This window comes from Tachysurus vachellii, chromosome 10, assembly GCF_030014155.1.
Source record: "Tachysurus vachellii isolate PV-2020 chromosome 10, HZAU_Pvac_v1, whole genome shotgun sequence".
NCBI lineage: Eukaryota > Metazoa > Chordata > Actinopteri > Siluriformes > Bagridae > Tachysurus > Tachysurus vachellii.
The window spans coordinates 19,861,808-19,885,511 of record NC_083469.1 but is presented as its reverse complement, the minus strand read 5'-3'; the positions used below and the strand labels follow the sequence as shown (position 1 = coordinate 19,885,511).

At 40.5% G+C, this 23,704-nt stretch overlaps 1 protein-coding gene across 3 annotated transcripts in view; it reads left to right on the top strand.

Moving 5' to 3' along the window:
• Window positions 1-841: 841 nt before the first annotated feature.
• The window catches only part of LOC132852767 (pleckstrin homology domain-containing family G member 3), a 46,767-nt gene continuing 23,904 nt past the window's right edge, over window positions 842-23,704 (top strand). For 2 of the 3 annotated variants that reach the window (XM_060880181.1, XM_060880179.1), the window contains exons 1-2: window positions 842-1,034; window positions 9,424-9,491. In XM_060880181.1, the coding sequence (XP_060736164.1) occupies window positions 9,443-9,491 (49 nt within the window). In that variant the 5' untranslated portion in view covers window positions 842-1,034; window positions 9,424-9,442. Of the gene's footprint in view, window positions 1,035-2,270; window positions 2,417-9,423; window positions 9,492-23,704 lie in introns of those variants that run through there. The other variant, XM_060880180.1, reaches the window with a different exon arrangement.

The following is a 23,704-nucleotide window of genomic DNA, read 5'->3' as shown; positions in this document are numbered from 1 at the left end:
AGAATCCAGACACTCATTACAGGCTATAGGAAGCGTCTAGAGGCTGTTATTTCTGCTAAAGGAGGCTCTACTAAATATTGATGTGATTTTTCTGTTGGGGTGCCCAAATTTATGCACCTGTCTAATTTCGTTTTGATGCATATTGCACATTTTTTTGTTAATCCAATAAACCTTATTTCTCTACTGAAATATTACTGTGTCCTTCAGTTCTTTGATAGATCAAAATGAAATTGCTGATCTAAACGCCCAAATATTTATAAATGAAAATCCTGGAAATTGTCAGGGGTTCCTAAACTTTTGCATACGACTGTGTGTATATGTGTACACACACATATACACACAGTCGTATGCAAAAGTTTAGGAACCCCTGACAATTTCCAGGATTTTCATTTCGTGTGAGTGTGTGTGTGTGTGTGTGTGTGTGTGTGTGTATATATATATATATATATATATATATATATATAATATATAATATATATATATATATATTGGGTCCTCCTGTGATGATGTGAGTAATATTTAATCATATGAGGAAAATATGGGAAGGTTTTTTCTCACTGCACCAGATGAAACTCTCCAGGACACCGTTATAATAATATGCACAGACATGAAACGTAAAACCACGTGTGAAAGCCTGATAATACGAAATAAATGCTGTTTAGTATTTACTTTCAACAACTTAGAACAAATGATCTTGCCACATGGAATAATGAACAATAGCTAGCGGAAAGCGAGGAATGTCTTTGGCGTGTAAACGCGCTCTCTGATTGACACGCCCCCTTTCCAGGCTAAGCTGCGCGGTGACGTCATGTGTGGGCGGGGCTTTCTGTATCCTGCGCCTTGAGTAATTACAGAAGTGTGTAGTGTAGTGAAGGGAAGTGAAGCGGTGTTATAGTGAAGTTGTGTTGTCCTCCACATGCGGGATGTAGTCGTCGATTTCCTGCCGAACGGATCTGAAGTGATGCATTTCTGCGCAGAGATCCGTCCTGAATAAGATCCAGTGTGTTTAGTGTGAAGAACCCGACGTGTGTGCGGTAAGTGTGTTACACTGCGTTCATTAAGTAATTAATTAATTAATTAATTAACTAACTAACTAATTAAGGACAGTTAATGAATGTGCGCGACCTGCTTCCTTAAGCTACACAAACTTGTTTGAAAGTTTCCCCAAAGGAAATATTGTTGTTGTTGTTGTTGTTGTTTCTTCTTCTTTACGCCAAAACTTTTACAACCTTTCATACTTTTTGCAAATGACAACAAAACGTCAAAACTACACAGAACAGCAGAACAGCGCGAGACCTTTGTGTTTACTTTGTCCTGTAAACCTTAATACCAGCTGCTACAATATACCTGTAACCAAGTGCACACCTTTCTAGTTAATAGATACACAGGATAAAAGATGCAAAAAAAAATTACAGCAGTTTAGTTCTTTTTCATCCTGGGACACATTAGTGTTTTTGTTTGTTTGTTTGTTTGTTTTGTTTGTTTTAAACATATAAGCATTGTGTGACTTTTTGTCTTCAACATGCTGCCCGTATATGAAGCTAATACCTAAGATACTGTTATGATAAGATAACACAAGACTTTTTTCAGTGATGTGCATGTTTATTTTGCTTTGTGGGAAAAGGATGATCACATAGCATTTACATTTCTGCCATTTAGATTCAGATGGTAATTTATTTCAATTTATACAATTGAGGGTTAAGGGCCTTGTTCAGGGGTCCAGCAGTGGCAGCTTGGTGGATCTGGGATTCAAACTCATGACCTTCTGAACAGTAATCTAACATCTTAACCACTAGGCTTAACATCCCCAGCATCAGACTGCATGATGTAGATATGCTACAAATCCACAAATCCTGGTGTGATCCTTGTTACTTCACTGTGTGTGTATACTTGCAGCATCAGGGTGAAAGTATCCCTGCTGCATGCTGACGAGAAGCTCACTGTAGTGTGGTGTCATTAACTTAAATAAAAAATGTTTAACAAAAACCAAGGTTTCATCTCACATGCGTTATCAGACACGGAACCCAGACTCTAGAGAACATTCACACACATTTGGCAATGACGGGAGTGACGGAACTGATATGTTTACTTTGCAGTTTCTCTTACTGCAGAACTTTGGTCTGGATCAGAGTTTACACGTATTGATTTGCTATATAAATCCCAGCATACACATACCAAACATCCTTAGCTTGTCACTCTTTCACTTACTCCTCCACAAAAGCAATGCGTTTTTTTTTTTTTTCATTGGGATTCCAGTAAGGTGAAGAACTTAAACAAGCTTTTTTTTTTATAGTGTTTAAAACTTTCACTAAGTTTGAACAGATGTTTAATTAGTCCATAGGAAGGAATTTCTTTGGTATGGTTTATAGGATGTGGGATAAATGCCTTCGTTCACGGCCTTGGATTAATGTGGCAGGTCTGGTAGCCTTTTATTTACTTTAGACTTAGCAGTTACAACGATTATATACTCCTCCCTGTTCCCGGATTACAATAGAAATGTGTTGTTGTATTGAGATTATTCTTCTGTACCTTGCAGAAAATGGCACATGCTTCTCTGCTTCATGCTTTTTATGGAAAGACTTGACAGTAACACAAACGGTTATAGAATGTGATCATTCTCCACAATGAACTCTATATTGCGGCGTGACAGACAGACAGAGAGTGACAGACAGAGAGAGAGAGAGAGAGAGACAGAGAGAGAGAGAGAGAGAGAGAGAGAGAGATCTTCCTAACTGATTAATTTGTTTTCATTTTACACTCATTGTGTGTTTTCTGTCTTCTAGTTTTGACAGACGGAAGATTTGTAGATGTGAGTTCTGCTGGTTAAAACGAGTGTAATTGGACCCAGCTGTTACAAAAAAAACAAAACAAAGAAAAACTGCAGACCGAGTGTTTTTGCTTTGACCTTGTCTACCTTAAAATTCCCCTGGCTTCACAGGTCTGAAATACTGTTTCCTTGCCAGAGTTGTGGTCGAAAATGAAACCGTGTAGAACACATGTTTGAAAGTCCAGGATTGAGATCAGAATTTACCGTGAAACGATTTTAGTGTCAGTGTTTGTGTTTATACACTGCACTTTGGTCTATAGTGGACATTTTTGCGCTTGATTTGGACTAAAAATAAAGGTTTAGGTTTAGTATTTGCGCCTTCTTTTCATGCAATGAGTAAAAAAAAATCCTAATTAAAAAAGTAAAAATCAGTTTTAACCATCGTGTTAAGTGATGTAGACTTTTACATCTACATTCTGGCTTTAAATATAGAAATATCTATAAATGTATATAGACTTTTCTTGAAAGAAAGCAAAACGTCTACAGAAAATAGGCTGAAATGCCTGTGGTATGCTGGACTGAGCTCAAGGTCAGTTCCTTTCTTTTGCATGCATGATGTGCCAACATTTCTGTAAGGTATCTTTTAATAGACTTTCCAGCCTTAACCATGCCGGCAAGGCCTAATGGTTCTGGGACTATTTCAGATTGTGCTGCAGGGTTTTAATCTCGAAGATCACAGCAGGAAATGATCATTAACCCATTAGAGAATACAGCCCAGGTTGCAGGAGTGTGTGTTGTGTAGCCATTGTTGCTGTTTGTCTATAGGATTGTATGGATTTTTTTGTGAAAACAAAATTTTTCCCAATTGTGTCACATGGTCTGAAAAAGTTCCTAGGACATTGTATATCTTGATTGGTCTGTCTTGTATTTGTCCTTGTGCTTCAGGCGATGGATTAATTAGGCAGTGTTTGCATTGGGTTGTTTGGTTTGTGTTGTGCTGAAGCCTGAAAGGGAACTTACTGTATGTGCTAGTGTGATTGGAGCCATAGTGTGTGTGTGTGAGAAAAAGTGTGGTTGGGAGTGTTTGATGGCGGGTTTTGTCACTTCCCTCCGAGTTTGGACAGACGGCGAGCAGCTGAGCTGTGTCGGAGTCGAGCTGCCAAAGAGAAAATGTGAGAAAACGGACACTCCTCTTATATTGTGTAACTGTGTGGGAAGAGGAATTTTCTCTGGTGAAAAAGAGGGTCTGATGTCTGAAGTAAGAACAAGGTCAAAATGGACTATAAACGACTTTGAACGAGATCTCGTTGTGGTGCTTCTCTAGAGATGGGTGATTATGTGACCGGGTTTGTGTTATCCTCAGAGACCTGTGGAGTACGCCACTGATCCCATGGGTCCACTTGTGTCCTCGGTAAAGCGGAAGAAATGAGTCTGTCAAAAGGGCTATTTTTGGTGCGGCACAGATGCTGGGTTTGTTTGGCTGTCTGACGTGTTTTAATTGAGGAAGTAATTGTCGCTCGCTTTCCGAGAGAAGCTTTCTAGTGTTACTTAGTGTGTTTTTAACTCTAATAAATGACAATTTGCATACACTATACGTGGGTTTCTCTATGACCTGCCTTAAGATGATTCACTTGATTTTGATTCGTTCATTAATCACCATGTACCTTTTTATCAGGCTTGCGATTTTTAAATGTATTTATTTATTTTTTTATGGTCGTGTTGTGATGTCACTTCCTTCCTTCACGGACCTTCACAAGCAAAACAAAATATTTCAGCATAGTTACCCAACATGATGAACATCATTCCTTTCTTGATATATTTCCATAATTTTACTTATGTTTTCTTCAACACCGTATGTCTGATTTCTTATCTAAAACATTTCTTTGTAGATAAAAAGCTCCCTTGGGAGTCTTTCTTTCACAAATGCTCAGACTTGGGCAACAAAGGCAGATACTTAACATTCTTCTCATGTTAGGCAGATAATTAGGATCGACTATTTTGCAGAGCTCATTCTTGCTCTTTTGGGAAGCTTTTATTGCTCCAGGAACAGCATGTCACAAACCTTAATACCAGCATGTCACAAACCTTAATAGCAGAAGAATAAGGTCTCTTTAGGTCTGATTTGTCCAGGCTCAGTAAACAAACCCATCATATCTGGTGCTTTTCTTATTGTCATACTGAAGGATTATCTGATGAGCTGATTGAAAAACGGCAACTGTTTCTGTCGAAGCTGCTTAGAAATCGGGAGAAACAACTGTTACAACCTGTAGAAGAGATCAGTTACTTCATCTGTCTCTAATTAGAAAACATGTCCTTGATATCCACGAGCTTAGTTGTGTTTTTTATGGCTTTCGTTTCACAGGTCATGTAGTGGCTAGCATGTTTTATCAGCTGGAGGAACAAATGCTCCCTAGCTGCAGTTGACTAGGTGCCAGCTGGGTAGTTGTGTGTGTGTGTGTGTGTGTGCAATGTGGTGTTTTCCTAGGGTGCGTCTCAATCAACTCTTGGTTGTGAACCAGTACATCATCTACACACAGGCACCATTAAGGACTCTGGCTCACTACACATTGAGACACTGAAGACTTTTTTTGCCCCTAAAACTTAAAGGCCATTAAAGGGAAACAAACCTGAATGCAGAATATGAAATAAAGTTGCAAAACGACTGAAGTGAGTAATCATTTGAGCGCTATAACAACCATAACAAGCTGCTTACATTTGTAGACGAAATTGGCTTAGAGTTCATTGGTGCATTGTGGGATTTTTTTTTTTTTTAGCAGAGTCAATGTTGCAATGAGCTGAAAGGTATTTGCGATTCAGACCGACAGAGAGAGACGGACACAGGCAGACCGACAGAGAGAGACGGACACAGGCAGACCGACAGAGAGAGACGGACACAGGCCGACAGAGAGAGACGGACACAGGCCGACAGAGAGAGACGGACACAGGCCGACAGAGAGAGACGGACACAGGCCGACAGAGAGAGACGGACACAGGCAGGCCGACAGAGAGAGACGGACACAGGCAGGCCGACAGAGAGAGACGGACACAGGCCGGCCGACAGAGAGAGACGGACACAGGCCGGCCGACAGAGAGAGACGGACACAGGCCGGCCGACAGAGAGAGACGGACACAGGCCGGCCGACAGAGAGAGACGGACACAGGCCGGCCGACAGAGAGAGACGGACACAGGCAGGCCGACAGAGAGAGACGGACACAGGCAGGCCGACAGAGAGAGACGGACACAGGCAGGCCGACAGAGAGAGACGGACACAGGCAGGCCGACAGAGAGAGACGGACACAGGCAGGCCGACAGAGAGAGACGGACACAGGCCGACAGAGAGAGACGGACACAGGCCGACAGAGAGAGACGGACACAGGCCCGCCGACAGAGAGAGACGGACACAGGCAGGCCGACAGAGAGAGACGGACACAGGCAGGCCGACAGAGAGAGACGGACACAGGCAGGCCGACAGAGAGAGACGGACACAGGCAGGCCGACAGAGAGAGACGGACACAGGCAGGCCGACAGAGAGACAGGGAGGGACGGGCCGGCCGAAAGGGAGGGACGGGCCGGCCCGGGCCGACCGACAGACAGACAGACAGACAGCCCCTGATCAGTGCTCTGACTACTGAACTGAGCTGATTGAGACGTATTGAGTTGAATCTTGGCTTTTAATGGAGAGAGTTTTTACCAGGAGAGAGATGTTTATGAGCAGTGACCGCTTCATTGTTGTTATTTATAATATAATATAATACATGTTTGATCAGATATTTAATATAGTTTAATATTTTCTATTCTTTTCAAAAGAAAAAAAAGCTCATACTTTACCAAAGAATCCTAGTTTTTCATAATCTATCCCACGAATCTTTCATATCCGTGTTTGGATAAACATAGAATACCATCGGGTTTAAGTGCAGACTTGTCTCACGCTTGCCTCATGCTTTTGTGACACGTTTACCACATAAATCCTCCTTGGCCTCTTTGTTTGTCATGTATTTGACCAGGCGTTTGTTGATGAACAGCTTTCATTAATTAGTTATTTCCTTAAATACGCTTATTATTTCTGACTGTGCCATCCAGCTTGTCCTGAGCCGACTTTTCTGACCATAACTGTAACAATAAAACTGTTTCCTCTTCACTATAGTTGACTTGTTTCCTGTCAGAATTTGACATTATTTTTGAGTGAGCGCGAGTGAGTGAGCGCGAGTGAGTGAGCGCGAGTGAGTGAGCGCGAGTGAGTGAGCGCGAGTGAGTGAGCGCGAGTGAGTGAGCGCGAGCGAGAGTGAGCGCAAGCGAGGGAGAGTGTGCGCAAGCGAGGGAGAGTGTGCGCAAGCGAGGGAGAGTGTGCGCAAGCGAGGGAGAGTGTGCGCAAGCGAGGGAGAGTGTGCGCAAGCGAGGGAGAGTGTGCGCAAGCGAGGGAGAGTGTGCGCGGGTGAGGGAGAGTGTGCGCGGGTGAGGGAGAGTGTGCGCGGGTGAGGGAGAGTGTGCGCGGGTGAGGGAGAGTGTGCGCGGGTGAGGGAGAGTGTGCGCGGGTGAGGGAGAGTGTGCGCGGGTGAGGGAGAGTGTGCGCGGGTGAGGGAGAGTGCGAGCAATAACTGCTAAGTAGTTCATTATAGTTTATATAATCTTTAAATAACAAAATTATTATTAGAAATGAAAAGTTTCACTAGTGAAACTTAAAGCTACACTTTTGAGTAGCAATAAAAACTAGTCGTTCCCTTTTTGTGCATGTTTCACAATAGCATAAATAGCCCTGGACACATTGTGACCTGCCCCCTGCATATTTATGGAGGAGTTGTCCTGGGGTCAGGCCGTAAACACCATTTAAAGGGACTTCAGCTCCTTTTCTGCACTATTTCAAAGTCTAGTCTGATTACTATACAAGTTACTGAGATGTAGAAGCTCTACTTCAATCTGTTAGTGTAAGGTGAATGTATGTAGTTTAGCCATTTACCTGAATGTGTTTGGTATTGATGAGTGTAAAACACACACACACACACACACACACACACACACACACAGAGAGCTCCACTCAGCCACTGAGAGATAATTGCTGACCCTCTCGTGGCCCATGGTTTTGGTGCAGCAGGTTGTCGAGCTGGGTGATTACACTGAGGAACAATGCCGAACTTAATCCCTGAAGAATTCTTGCTGCTGTGGTCTTTGAACTCGTTCCCGTTCGAAAGGCAGAGGCTCACCGGAAAAACAGGAAAGGCGTATGTGAGCCCTTTCTAAGTAATTAATCTAACTTCATTCAAACAACTAATTTGTTTTCATTATTAAGGTTCATTATTGATGTGGAAAATGCAGAAACTTTCATTTCCTGCCTTTGACATTGAGACTTTCTGTTTTGGAGCTGCTTTTTTTTTTTTGTTTTGCCAAAGATACGTTAAGATTAGATACGTACATTTAACTTTGGCTGTTTACACAGCGTGATACTCCACAGTCTGATTAACATTTAGAGCTTGCATTCGGAATGATTTATTTATTTATTTATTTATATTTGTATCCGTTATCCATTCATCCGTGTGTGCGTTCTTATTCCAGCTCATCCATACTAACATTGTTAACATTATGAACGTTGTTCATAGCTTGTCTGAAAGGTTTTGTGTTTTTCTATGTTGTTGTAGCTTTCAAGGTGAGATTTAGTTAATAATTAATACACGCTTCAGAAGTGTACGTTTCGGTCAATAGCCAGGATTCTCCTGTGAGTTAATTTTTTATTTATTTATTTATTTTTAAATCAAGGACTGTGCTATACATGTTATCAATGCAAGTCTATATGAGGAAGCATTACTTTCTTTGCTTCAGCTTTTGTTCGAATCTGCACACCACCACTGATCTATTCAGTCCAGCCCACTGGCTTTTCTCTGCCCACTGGCATATATACAGTGAGGTGGCAAGTGGCTGGCACAAGCTTACACAGAACACTGATTTATTCTGTTGCACTGGAATGGCAGGAATTTCCCCTCTCCCAGGCCGATAACACTCCATAGCCATTTCCCTCAGAACGGAGGGCAAAAGCAGGGGGCAGCTGGAATGCATGGCTCTGGGTTAACTTCATGGATCTGAGTGCTTGAGCCATGAAATAAGGTCTGCATGGAAGGACTAATCTTGTCCAAATTCTTCGATTGAAGTTGCATTAAAAGTTTTGGATGGAAGAGAAGAAAAACTTGCTAGTGTTTATTATTATGTACTGTAGCTTCTAGGGTGAGGTCGTATATTATGAAGATACTGTGACTTGCCGGGACAGATCATGGTACCGTTCAGGCAAGATTGGGAAAGCCTATTACACTCCAGACCAAATCGAAGGTACATTTGTGCAGATAAACATGCCTTTAGTGTGCAAACTCCTATAGTCTGTGGATCTCTAGGATCATTGGATTGCTTGCTTACTGTTACCGGGACCCTAAACAAGTATGGGCTTTCTGGTACCAGTATGGATACTATCACCTGATTTGGTCTGTAATAAAACGATTGGCCAAATCACTCGCAACAACAGCAAAGCTGATTCACCTCTGACTCACACTAGTGACGTTCTCCTCAGATTCCTGTCGTTTTTGTCTTGTCTTGTTATGACTCCAGGTGCCAGATAGCATCTTCAAACATCTGTCTAAAAAAAACAAGTTTTCATTTATGTTTTTTCATGTTGCAGTGCCTAAAGCCTGAGGGACATGCCAGAGGAGTCTCATCACAGCCATCATCAGGTCTCAATGGGTGAAGGTAAGTTCTTGTATTATAAGTTCTAACATTTTTATGTTTTTTTTTTTTTTAAAGATTGACACCATTAATACTAATGACAGTATAAGCCTCATAGAATATAGCAAATCTATAGCACGGGGGTGGCTTTCACACTCGGCACGTTTGCTCTGAACCTAATCCTCCAAATGGGATTGTTCTCGGTTCCCATTGGTCACATTAGAGCGTTTGATTCTGTCGAACCCTGGTGCATTTGTGTGCATCTTACATCATCACAAACACTCTTGGAGAACATAACACAACTATATTTTTTTGTTATTTATTTAAGTTTTTTTTTTGGTTCTATTATACATCTCCATCCTTCTCAGTGTTGTTTAATATTTGTTCTTCTCCCCATATCTGAATAAGATGCTTCAGCTCTTGTGTGTCTCACATATTCCCCTGCAACTCATGTTACACGCGTGTTGTTGAAACTATTGCTTTCTTGTCCACATGACCGTGTAAATATGATCAAGATTTCATGAAATCCATGCTCTGTTTCCGACTAAACTGTAAACCCTTACTGTATAATCCCAGCCTCAGCTATTCTGGATGTGTTTGAAGGTCCATTCTCTGAATGAAAACAACAAAGTTTTGAACACTGACACAGTGAGCTTCTTAAACCTGTATATAATCACAGTAAAAAAAAGCATTTTGTCAGTCAAACTGAAAATGGGCAGTTCTGACAAGGTTTACTGACCATGAAGCATCTGATTATGTAGGAAAAGCTAGAAGTCTGGCGTGCTTTCGCATTTGTGGCTTTGAATGCACTGATTAATCTCCACATTCAGAGTACAACAATGTCTGAATACCAGGTTCTACCGCCAGAGTGGAATTTTCTTTTTGGAGTGGAAATATTAATGGACCCAGCCTTTTTTACTTGTCGGATAGCATCCATCAGTAAGTCTTTCTTTTGGCTGGCTCCTGAATGTGCTTGGCACCGGTACTGTTGTACCACTTGTAGAAGAATGCCAATACAGTACTGTATGTCACCTGCTCCATCTCCTCTCTCCTGTTCCATCAGCAGGGGTCGAGAAGAGCCTGGGATCAGAGAGTGAAGAGAGGGTCATTCAGCACCATCTCTGAATTCACCAGGCATTGTTCTCGGATTAATAAATGACAGGTTGAGATGGTAGATGGAAATGCTGGGCTTCGGGAAAGACGCTGAAGAAAGAATGCAGATATTTGCCTTTGGTTAAAATGAAGGAAAAAAGTTCCTGATCAGACTGATTCATAGTTTTTAGCAGTTATGTTGAATAGATGAGCTTTTAGTCCAGGTAGCCTTGTCTAATCTGTAGAGCATATAGTGTATACTAGATTAGTGTAGTTATGGTAAAGTAATGAAAGTGGCTTCTCTCTCTCTCTCTCTCTCTTCCTCCCTCTCTCTCTCTCTCTCTCGCTCTCTCTCGCTCTCTCTCGCTCTCTCGCTCTCTCTCTCTTCCTCTCTCTCTCTCGCTCTCTCTCTCGCGCTCTCTCTCTCTTCCTCTCTCTCGCGCTCTCTCTCTCTTCCTCCCTCTCTCTCTCTCTCTCTTCCTCTATCTCTCTCTCTCTCTCTCTCTCTCTCTCTCTCTCACCCTCCCTCTCTCTCCCTCTCTCTCTCTCTCTCTCTCTCTCTCTCTCTCTCTCTCTCTCTCTCTCTCTCTCTCTCTCGCTCTCGCTCTCTCTCTCTTCCTCTCTCTCTCTCGCTCTCTCTCTCGCTCTCTCTCTCGCGCTCTCTCTCTCTCTCTCTCGTGCTCTCTCTCTCTTCCTCCCTCTCTCTCCCTCTCCCTCTCTCTCTCTCTCTCTCTCTCTCTCTCTCTCTCTCTCTCTCTCTCTCTCTCTCGCTCTCTCTCTCGCGCTCTCTCTCTCTTCCTCTCTCTCTCGCGCTCTCTTTCTCTTCCTCCCTCTCTCTCTCTCTCTCTTCCTCCCTCTCTCTCTCTCTCTCTCTCTCTCTTTCTTCCTCTCTCTCTCTCTCTCTCTCTCTCTCTCTCTCTCTCTCTCTCTCTCTCTCTCTCTCTCTCTCTCTCTCTCTCTCTCTCTCTCTCTCTCTCTCTCTCTCTCTCTCTCTCTCTCTCTCTCTCTCTCTCTCTCTCTCTCTCTCTCACCCTCCCTCTCTCTCTTCCTCTCTCTCTCTCGCTCTCTCTCTCGCGCTCTCTCTCTCTTCCTCTCTCTCTCTCTCTCTCTCTCTCTCTCTCTCTTCCTCGCTCTCTCTCTCTCTCTCTCTTCCTCCCTCTCTCTCTCTCTCTCTCTCTCTCTCTCTCTCTTCTTCCTCTCTCGCTCTCTCTCTCTCGCTCTCTCTCTCTCTCTCTCTCTCTCTCTCTCTCTCTCGCGCTCTCTCTCTCTTCCTCTCTCTCTCTCTCTCTCTCTCTCTCTCTTCCTCTCTCTTTCTCTCTCTCTCTCTCTTCCTCTCTCTCTCTTCCTCTCTCCCCCTCTCTCTCTCTCTCTCTCTCTCTCTCTCTCTCTCTCTCTCTCTCTCTCTCTCTCTCTCTCTCTCTCTCTGTGTGTGTGTGTGTGTGTGTGTGTGTGTGTGTGTGAAATTGAACAACATATTCCGAAACCATGGTTTATCTTGATGCTTCTGATAAATAGAACTTTTCTCCATGCCTTTCAGCACCAGTAAACTTGACCCCAGATCTAGACGATGTCTTTAGCAGAATGATAAAGATCCAAAGCCTTTAACCACATTCCTGCCTCAGGATATCTTTAGGCTCAGGGTCTCCTAAAATCTCCTCTATTCAGCTTTGACCAGAGAAGAATAGCATATGGTCCATGCATGAATGCTGCAGTCTGGCAAAGACAAATGATAAATAAAAGAGGGCTTTGGACAGGAATTTACTGTCTTTTTTTTATTGCACCGACTCACAGCCCGTCCTTCTCTCATTATATTCTCACTTTTTTCCCCCCACATCACAATAGCTCGCATTTCTTTACAGTGGATTAGTCTGATTAGCTTTTGACTTTCTGTCAGTCCATTGCACTTTTGTTAGGACCGGCTAGTTTGTCCGCAGCAAAGGAGCTATTGATAACGCTGGGGGTGGTTATTGTGAGAGGGAAGGCACTTATTGTGAACATTAGCTTAATGAGGCATTCCATGTAGCCATGGAGATTTCGTCCAACTTACCCTTTTAACCTAAGGAGAGCGGCCTTGACCAAGTTGTGGAGTGTCTAAAAGGTCAAATGTACAGAACTTCTCGTCTGGCTTTGCACGGTGTATCTTTCAGGCTGAGGATCTTATGTGGATTTTCAGCCTCACTGGTAACATTTTGCAATGAGCTTACACCTCTACATCCTCTGCACCTGACAGATGGCTTATGTTGTTGGAAGGAAATGGAGATTTGAATAGAGGTACTTCAGAAGGGGGCAGGAAGGTCTGTGTAATACCATTGGGGTTAATTGGCTCTATAGGCTCCTGCTGTTCTTATGAAAAGTTAGGCTGATTGTGCTGGAATTCTGCATTGAAACTTGAAGGAATCTACCATGTTTTGGGGTTTTTTTTTTTTTTTTTAGGAATTAAGCTATGGCAACCCGTGTTTTTTGTGGACTGTTTGAGGGGTTGGGGTTCCGGTCATGTTGTGAGGGGAAATAGCTTGCATCTTATCAATGACACGTACAGTATGGTTATCTCAACGTAATTTGAAGATACAGTTTTTAATTATCCTTCAGGCTAATCACAGTTTTTCTGTGATGTTTCGGAGATTATGTATATCCCTTGGCTGTTGTCATCAATTTTCCATCTGTTGCTATCCTTGTATTTGGCTCTGTTCCTCCCTGAGCCCTGCAATCTTTTTAAATTATAAGTTAGAAGAAAAGACGCAAACACTAAGCGGTTTTAAATTGTGGGGATTGCGCAGAGAAGATAACAACGAGATAAGATATATTTGGTTCTGTGGTGTAATGAACTGAAAGCTAGGTCAAAGTTGGAGCTAGCATTGATGGCATTTGATGGTCTGTGAACTCGGTTTGTTTAAAAAGAGTGAGATACACTTGTGGTCTTGAGGGACATATGGCAAGCACATGGGATGGAATGTCCAGACTAGTTTCTTTCACTTCTAAGCATGTTATGCAAGTCTACGATAATTGCTCTTTGATGGGCCGATGTCCGTAGGAATGTCTGCCTAATATATGTGCTTAGCCCCGGCTGTCCTTAGTCCTAGACATGTATAGTCTCTAAATTATGAACTTGATGAATGACAAATTGGGTCACATCACTTTTTCCTCTTAATTCTAACCAGATAATTCAGATAAAGCTCTTGTCTGAAAGCGAGCTGTAATTAAGGCTGAATTGCACTGACATACCAAATCGGAATACAATCCTAAGTATGACTTCCAATTCCTGTATGAATGTATGTAATGTATGAATAAATGAATGAGATATGATATTAAAAATGCCCCTCAAATAAAATTGGGTATTTTAGAGCTTTTTGTTCCAATTCCAATTTTTATGGACACAGACAGTTCACTCATTCACTCATTTTCTACCGCTTATCCGAACTACCTTGGGTCACGGGGAGCCTGTGCCTATCTCTGGCGTCATCGGGCATCAAGGCAGGATACACCGTTGACGGAGTGCCAACCCATCGCAGGGCACACACACACTCTCATTCACTCACACACTCTCACACTACAGACAATTTTCCAGAGATGCCAATCTGCATGTCTTTGGACCGGGGGAGGAAACCAGAGTACCCGGAGGAAACCCCCGAGGCACGGGGAGAACATGCAAACTCCACACACACAAGGCGGAGGCGGGAATCGAACCCCCAACCCTGGAGTTGTGAGGCGAATGTGCTAAGCCACCGTGCCCTCACACACAGACAGTTGAATTTTTAAAAAAAACTGCCTCATTTAGTGCTAGTCTTGGGTTAATCTAGTAACATGATATGTGGTTTAGGAAAGATATGGCATTTTATTGTGTAGAGTATCAGCCATACTATGAGTGAAGAGAGCAGTGAGAATCCTTACACGTCTCTTTAATAGAGTCTTTCAAACTCTTTGCTGTTCTCCATATTTATCTACTGTAGTTTATGAAGCTTTTGTCAAGTTTATTTAGACGGAGGTGCGGTGCAGCTCAGAGCCCATGAGCATACTGAATTAAATAAAGCAATTTTTTTTAAAAAAAAACATTAGGTTTGTGCCTAAGACAACGAAGGTTTGGGTTCCGTCTGTTGACTTTTTTCGTACAAAATTTCGAAGATTCCAAATACCATGACTACTAAATTGACTGCTAAATGATTGTCCTTATGAAACTGGGTGTGTGTATAATGTCTGCTCACACCATCGGTCTGCTACAGCTAAACTGTGACAATTTTTTTTTTTTTTTTTTTTACATAAGAAGCCCAAGCACATTTGCCTCTCATCTCCAGGGTTGGGGGGTTCATTCCAAACCAATGGCATGCCTTGTAGTTTGACTTGTACCCTCTAAATTGTCTGTCGTGTGTGTGAAAGTGTGTTTGCCAATTGTGCCTTGTGATGGTTTGACACCCTGTCTATGGTGTACCCTGCCTTGAGGGATAGAGTCCAGGTTCTTTGTGTAAGATGAATCTTTTTTTTTAGTTTAGTGCATTGTGTGTGTCACAGATCTATCATATCTGCTGGCTACTCTTTTGTATTTGCTCTCCTGTACATTTTAGAAGAGGATTTAATTCCTCCAATGGACAACCTTCTGTACCGATACGATTTACGGATTGTATAGGGATCTATACATTTTCTTGTTTGTTTCTCCCTTACTTTCCTTTGGTCAAGTTGCTTCTGTTGTTTATCCTTTCACAGGCTTGTTTGGGGTTTTCGTGGATGACTTGAAAATACTTGAAATACATGATGACTCACAACTAATGCTTATTTTCCCTGCTTATATTATGTGTATATGAAGAAAACCTGAAAGTTTTAGGTTGATGGTATCGTAAGTCTGTAACCTAGTGAACGAGTGTTAATATATTCATTGATAGAGACTTCAAAGCACTTTTGTACGTCACTCTTTATGAGCGTCTGCCAAATGGCGGAAATATAAACGTATAGAAGATGGATGGATGGATGGATGGATGGATAGATGGAAGCCAAGTGTTATATTTATTCCTATCCTGCATTTTTCCACCTTTCCTTCTCATGTGAAAAGTCATAATGGAATTAGCAGAATAATTCATACTTTGAGACTCCCGCTTATGGAAAGCAATCAGTGTAAAAGATATCATTGAGAACATCATGAAAGTTGACCGTACCGTCACAGTGACAGCACCCGCCTCTGTTCCCTCAACTGTCTGTTCTCTGCTAGGAAGAGATTTGCATGAGGCCAATGCCCTGGCTTTAAATTTCCCTGTAAGTGCATGTTAACTATGCCCAGGGTTCCTGTTTCCTGCAGAAAAGATCATGAGGATTTTTGCACGTTTTTTGCATTATCCAAAAGCTAAGTCTGGGGCAGTAAGTTTCTACTGCTAAAGTATGTCTGTGGATTGAGTGCAGCTTCAGCAGTCTAGTCTAAGGTAAGGCTAATTTTTCATAGCGATACGTTTTATGTGGCAGCTTGTATAGCCTCGGAGTCTAAGCTTTGATGAGGACGTATGACGTTATAGGGGATGTTTTAATGGTGTGCCAAAGGAGTGTCTCGATCATGCCACTCCCCAAGACTATCTCCTCTATCAGCACATATTAGTCAGATTATAGCTCATGCTGTGAAGTTTGGGAGTTGACTCGTAACTTACAAAGAGAACCTTTTTTGGAAATATTTAAGATGAAATTTTTCTTCTACACATGTCTAAAGTTAGACATTTGGAATTTCTCACCTGTAACAGTTAATACCTGAGAGAGACAGATTTCTTTCCATTCACCTCACTCTCTAGGTATGTTAATGTCTTTTTCCTCCAGTGCTATTCTATATTTTTGGCATCCATGTCTAAATGTGTTGTCTATACTTAAATACGCAGAGTTTCATCTGCAGGCTATAGGGCCAATAACTACTTTTTTTTGATCACTAAAACTTTCAGATGTTGTACGTTATGCCACCATCCTAACAGATGCTGGATTATTTATTTGTTCTTTAAAGCGACCTTATCATTTACTCAAGGTTTTCCGGTGATGTTTCCGCGTTTGACCTCCGTGAAGGCTCCATGGTTACTGTTTTGACTGTGTGGGAAAATTTGGGCGAGACGAACAAAACCGGCCTTCACGTCTAGATGAAATTTGCATGGCATGCTCTTACTGTAAGCTCGATGCATGTTCACAGCTAAACAGCCAGGATCCATTCAGGGGAAAGCCAAAAAATGTGATCTTCATGATCTTTTTTGGCTGCATGACTTGTTTATATTTTAACACAGTGGATTTATTTAAGAAAATTAATAATAAAATTATCGAAATTGTTAATCTGCTGTATATTACATGCAGAAGAACAGTGGAGTTGCAGCTTTGGTAGATTTAACTAATACCTGGCAACCAGGTAAGAAATAAATGAAAGACGTTTTACTTGTAATGGCACGATTACACATTTTTTTTATGCCATTTGGCAGACTCCGTTATCCAGACTAACTTACATTTATCTAATTTATAGAGCTGATGGTTTGCTCAGGGGCCCAGAAGTGGCAGCTTGCTGTTCTTAGGATTTGAACTCATTAGGATTAGTTCAACCACTGAGCTGCCAAAATCTAGAGTATTTAGGATACAGGCCCAGCAATTGTTAATAACTAATAAGCTTTAAAATGAAGGATGTTTTTTTTTTTTTTTTTCTTTTTTAATTAATTTTTGTTTTAATTTAATTAACGGCTCCCAGCTATGATAAATGTCGCAGTGCAATTCTGTGCAGTTAGATAGATTAGAATAAACAAATTGCTTTTCCTGTATCATGCTAAATAGCTAACTAATAGTTGTTATGGTAAAGTTACATGGAAAGTTTACATGCATTGCATTATGTTGTGTTTTGTCAGCTAGATTTGTTGTCTTGCTAATCTCATGAAAATATCTCAAAATATATTAGATTATAAATCTCATGGAATATATTTCATCTCATATAGTCAGACTGTTGTCTTATTCAACAGAAAGGAAAATCTTTTGTTTCATTTAATGTATTAAAGCCAAAAAAAAGGCTCTTGGAGAACTCAACATTAATTTATTGACCTGGTTATGTACTTTTCGTTTTTTTTGTTTGTTTGTTTTTAAATCTCTTTAGTTTCATTTTCTTAAAGAAAGCATACATGTACTGTACCACCAATGTGATAACTGTAGGTTTATACTATAGTCAAGGTGAATGTACAGTAGCAGGTACAACAGTATTGCCTAGACACTTATGGCAAAGAATAAAGGGATAAAAGGAGAACTTGTACTGTAAACCCCCCCGTCCCCCCGACCTACAAATTACAATAACTGTGGAAGGTTTCTACAAGAACTCAAGAAATGCATATTGTACATGAGTAACAAAATTAAAATACACAATCATTTCACAGAAACAGTAGGAATTAAATTTGTCATTTGTTTTTTTTTTTTAAATCTTGAGTTCATTTTAACTCTAGGTTGCCACTGGACAGGGACAAGGAATGAAAATTAGGGCTAACTCTCTCATTTACGGTTTACTCTCTGGTTATTAATGAGTATTGTCCCTGACAAATAAACGAATACAGTACATTTGTTTTTTTGTTGTTGTTGTTGCATTTTGTTTTGTATTGCTAGCTTTAGTAGAACACAGTGAATTGAAATAAATACATAAATCACACAAGTAGGTTGATTTTTAAAAAAAAAAAAAAAAAGGTGTCCACCTATATCTTACGTTTTGTCCACTGGAGTATCGTTGGTTATGACCGATTTACTCTTCCTGTGTCAGCTCCTGGTAGCTCTGCCCCTCAGACACTACGTAAGCAAAGCTACAATTGTTGAGTGCATGAAGTGTCCAACATTCCACACTTATTGTTTTTATTTATTTATTTTTTAATTCCAGTTATTTTCAGATAAATTCATCATCCGGGTTCTTGAAATTCACTACTAATTGGGATTTTCATTGTAAACACACTTCTCTCACTATATGTATTGAGGAACTCCTGGCTATTAGACTGTACAACATCTTTCAGGTATGGCCAAGTGGAAACTTAAAAACTGAGTAGTGACTCAGTATCTTAGTCGTTCATCTGTGTTTACTCGTATTTACTTGCTGCTACTGGACATTTAACATAAAAAAAATACCTCATTTGCACGTGTCTGGGTGGTTTTACTGTGTCTCTGTTTGTTGCTACTGGATGCTTAAATCTACGAACTGGATTCTTTGGGATCAATATAGTATCCATCTATCCATCTATCTATCTATAATATAAGCTTAAGCACGTGTTCAACTTTCAAAATACTACACTGGCTTCACTTGAGTTGATAATTAATGAGTTGTGTGGAAGTTTTTTGTTTTTTTTTTCCTCCTAAGATCGTCGTGGTGATAAAGTCGTTTCTTCCGTGCTCACTGAGGAAAGATGTGATAAGGATTCAAATTTCACGTTGCAGTGAAATGAGGTTAAAATGAGCTTAAGGTTTCCACAAAGAGGTTGAGATTTATGAACCTCACTGCAATGAAAACTGCAATGTTTTCACATATAGAGATTTACTACCTCCTGAGTATCCGGTCTTAGCATACATTTTGTCTGTAAATGCCATTGAAAGTCAGAAGGCTTCCCATAACCGGAAATGAACCTTTCTCAGCTATCAGTGGACTTTGTGCAATGAAACATACTCCTTCAGGTTGGAATACAGCGAGTCTATTTCTCTGACAATGTCTACTTCCTTCTCATGTTAGTAAACATCAGCTTTGCCCGTCTGATGATGTCTGGACAGAATTGCTTATTGTTCTTCTTTTCCCGCTTTGACCTACTCTTATTTTATTTTATTTTTTTTTGCCCCGTCTCAGTATTACTGTATGTGACGTTCATGTGAGGAGATGAAAAAAAATTTCATCTCAAGGTTCTGAAAAGCATCCTCGCTGTGAAAGAATGTGAATTGGTCCTCTGTCAGATGTGAGGAATTTTGTTTTTGGCCTCAGATGGAATGTGGCCACGTGCTAAGAAGGCCATGTTCAAAACACGTCAGCTAATCATTAGACACTTCTTAACAGTACCGTGCCTGTTTTTTGTTTTGTTTTGGGTTGCAGAAAATCCGTTGCAAATTTGAAGAAGAATCCAGAGACTAAGTACACAGCACTTTTAATAATAACTGTAGAGGAAGAAGCCTCTACAGATCCGTTACCCATACGTACGGCACAGCAGATCAGTTTAGCCTGCTTGTAGGGGTTGTGTGTGTCTGGAAAACCATCCACCAAAATTTTAATAGATAAAGAAGAGGTAGAACATTGCATAACTCTCCTGTGGGTAGAGAATTTGCTTTGTCTTTTTTGTGGCTTCTGATAATGCAAACTACACAGAGATTAAATACCAATGCCGTAGTAGTACAGTAGCATATCAAATAAAGATTAGTAGGGATGTAAAGAAAGGAACGATTCAATTTGGGAAGAAGATATAACAATGTATGATGCACATCAAAAAGTAACACGGTATTTAGACTACAGACATTGTACACTCTCTTGGGTATACATGTCTGTCTGTCTGTCTCTGTTCATCTGACTGTGCGTGTCGGTCTGTCTGTCAGTGTGACTGTGTGTATGTCTGTCTGTCAGTGTGACTGTGTGTCTTTGTCACATACACAGCCATACACACAATGTCTGCATAATAAAAATACACTACTGTATGAATAGAATTGCAATAAAATATTATTTAACTGTACAGGAAGGAAAACTATGACTATTAGTGTATGTCTTGCCTTACTGAGTCAAATCTAGCATCATCAATTAAACTGAACCAGACCATAACCCAACTGAGCAGAGAGATAGATTCACCTATGGGAGAAACCCCCAAAACAAATGAGTGAAAGAAGTTTGCTGATGATCCTGCTGCACTTACAGAAAGGATATGCAACCAAATATTCCCTGCCTTTGACCTTAAGCCCAATCGTTTAACACCTCAAGATAACAGGTAATAAATCAGGTAATAAATGCTGAAGTTTGGATTTTTTTTGTGTTGTTTTTATCTAAGCTCAAAAACAGATGTCTTCAGTTTAGAGCAAAAAAAAAAAAACACACTAAAGTAAATTAATAAATTTACTTTATATCACATATCACATATCATTATTGTTAAAATATCACAAATAACTAGGACCAGAGTGTTTAAACAATATGGTGTTATTCTTATCGTGTTTTGTTCACTATATATCACTATTCTTTCACTATATATCACTATTCTATCACATATCATTATTGTCAAAATATCACAAATAATTAGGACTAGAGTGTTTAAACAGTATGGTGTTATTCTTATCGTCTTTTGTTCACTATATATCACTATTCTTTGAGTCTTTGCTTGTTTTGGTTGTTGTTCTGCTTTTAGTTATTATTTAACTAGTGACCGGTGTTCAACTCTCAGACAGCGTTATCACTTCTGATGTGTGTTTACTGTGTCAGACTGCATGCCTGAGCCTATATGGAGCAGATGAAACTGAACAGCTGGATCGCTTGGTGGTGGGAAGCACAGCAGGTTTCTAGTGATGAAACAAGAAACTTTATAGACGTTCTTCAGAATTGGGTAAATTGATAGAAACGAGAAGCTTGTGTCTTTGTTACTGCTGTTAAATTACTGCTGTCATATGTCCAGACCACACACCTTAGTATTTTTTAACATATTTATGTAGCAATGTGTAACATACCACAGATGTGCATAGGCAAAGTGTGCGTGTGCGTGCGTGTGTGTGTGTGTGATTCAGCATTTTCTCACCACAGTGGTAAGGCGTGTTCCTGCCTCACCCCATCCACCACTCTGAACATTGCCAAATGCAGGAAGGAAACTAAAAGTTGAACCTTGTTTCTTTGTAACAAGCAGAACGCAACACCGATATTGTGCATTCATTGTAATCTGGTTTAAGACCTTTCTGAAGTGAAATACTGGATTATTTATGAGGATTTATGTGTAGTTCAATATTAGATTGTAGATGACTGGCAGCTTCCTGAAACTGAGCTCACACCTGAGTCATAGCATCTGAGCGTGGAGCAGGGGTTTGTCCTCCCGGTGATCATGCAAAGGCTTGAGTCAGCCTGCTAACCTGTGCACTTGTAAACAGACTGGATGTACGGTAACATCGTGTTGATGTAATCTCTGTGCAAGTCTGAACAGCACTGCTGGAGCAACAGGGAGTTAGGTGGAAAGTGAGCCAGTGTAATGTCAGATGTGTTTCTTTGGTATTTCCTCTCTTGAACAAATTTCCAACATGCCACATGCTTTGAATGTGATGGTTTGACACAACAGTAATTCAATACTGTTTCAATAAATAAGAGGCTTTCACACTAGCAGCTTAGCATGAAACCGAACTTGGTTCAGCTGAAAAATTGGTAATGTGACTGTTGTGTGGACCAAGAAGCACACCGTTAGTTCGGTTTCACTGGAACTGTGGCACAATTTTATATACAAGTTTCGCTTGAAAGTTTAGAAACCCTAAAAACAGAAATAAATGTGTTGATACAAGCAATCAGCCATTACACGTTACAAAAGATTCCAATTGTATAAAGATAAGCACTCTGTAGCCAAAAAGAGACCTTTTTAATTAACCCACGTATTATGTTGTTTTTAAGCTGGAGGCTCAAAAATAGGCCTTGGGTTAAACAGCATAACTAAAAGGGAGCACTCCCTGACCTCTGATTGCCATCCCATTCCATTGATTGAAAACTCTAATGGACTCTAATTTGACCTTCAAATTAGATACCGATCCCAGAGTATTACATACTTTTGTCACGTGACTAAAAATAAAATAAAAAAATTTATTTCCTGAATAAAAAAAAATGACCAATTTTAATATATTTGGCTGATATGTTTGTTCGGGTTCACCTTGTCTACTTTTAGGACTTTAGAAAATCTGGTGCGGTTTTGGTAATATTTATGCAGAAGTCTTGACATTTCTAAAAGAGTTTGCAAGCTATACACACACACACATACACATGCACAATCTCACACACACACACACACACTCAGATTCAGAACACAGCAAACATGCCTAGTATGAAATCCACCTTAAATGCAGGGTTGGCGGTTTAGCCCAGCATACTTCTTATGGGAGCCTACATTCGATATAATTGCGGTTCAAGCGGACGTGGTGTGTTATTCACATGGCACATGGCAGCTGGGTGAACTCCCAAGGATGAATGCACTAAAAAACCAGGCTTTTGATCGCTGATTACAAACAAGCCGTGCAAAGCCAATTCATTCTAAGACGTATAAGCTTTTTCTTGTTGTAATGGAGATCATGAAAACTTAATAGCATGTGTGCACGACAGCCAGTACAAAAACTGCAAGTCTGAGCTTTTAGGTTTTGCAGAATCCTCGCAGACGTGATGTCCACATTAAGTATTCTGAAGCCTTAGGAAGGTTGAATAAAGAAGGATATTAGACAAGCTCAGATCAAGTGACGGGCCTCTACGTTTTCCATTCATGCTAACACCAAGTTGATGACCTCACTCTGTTTATCATGGACTCGAGCACTGGTTTATACTCTATACACAAACATGACACTGAAATCCCCACCATCCACTCAGTCCCAAAGCCTTTTCCTCCCTCTCGGGTTAAACTGGTATCGGTCCATATGTGGGGAGGAAATGGAAATTAGGCTTTGTCAGTAATCATCACTGGAAACCACTTCACTCTGAAGTGTCAAGGCTTATTTAGCTAGTGGGATTTCAGAGGGTGAAAGCCTCTGTAGGGGAAAATTTGGTTTTGGAAAGGTTGGACATTGGGCATACCACTTCCTCTAGATTCTCTCTTCAGACTGAAAGATTTCTTTGTTAGAACAAAATCAAAAGTGTCATTCCTGTGACTTTTAAAAGGTTATTAAAATAAAATTAGAGTATTGTAAATGAGCTGCACTTAGCAAGTTTGTTCCATTAATAAGAACTGTTTCATTTGACTTTTATAAAATATACAAATAATGAAAACACCAAATTTATTGGATTTTGGTTCAGTAACACAAGATTTACTGAAGGATTTAGTGATGATAAAGCATAGAGGACATGTATTACACGGTGAAGGAAATAAGAAGCAAATAGTAGCAAAGAAGAGAGTTTTGACATTTTTGAATTTTAGATTGAATTATTTAACAAAGCAAGATTTGAAAGAAATTCCTTGAAGTTTTATTCAGAGATCCACATACAAACCTGAATCTAACTGCGCCTCAAA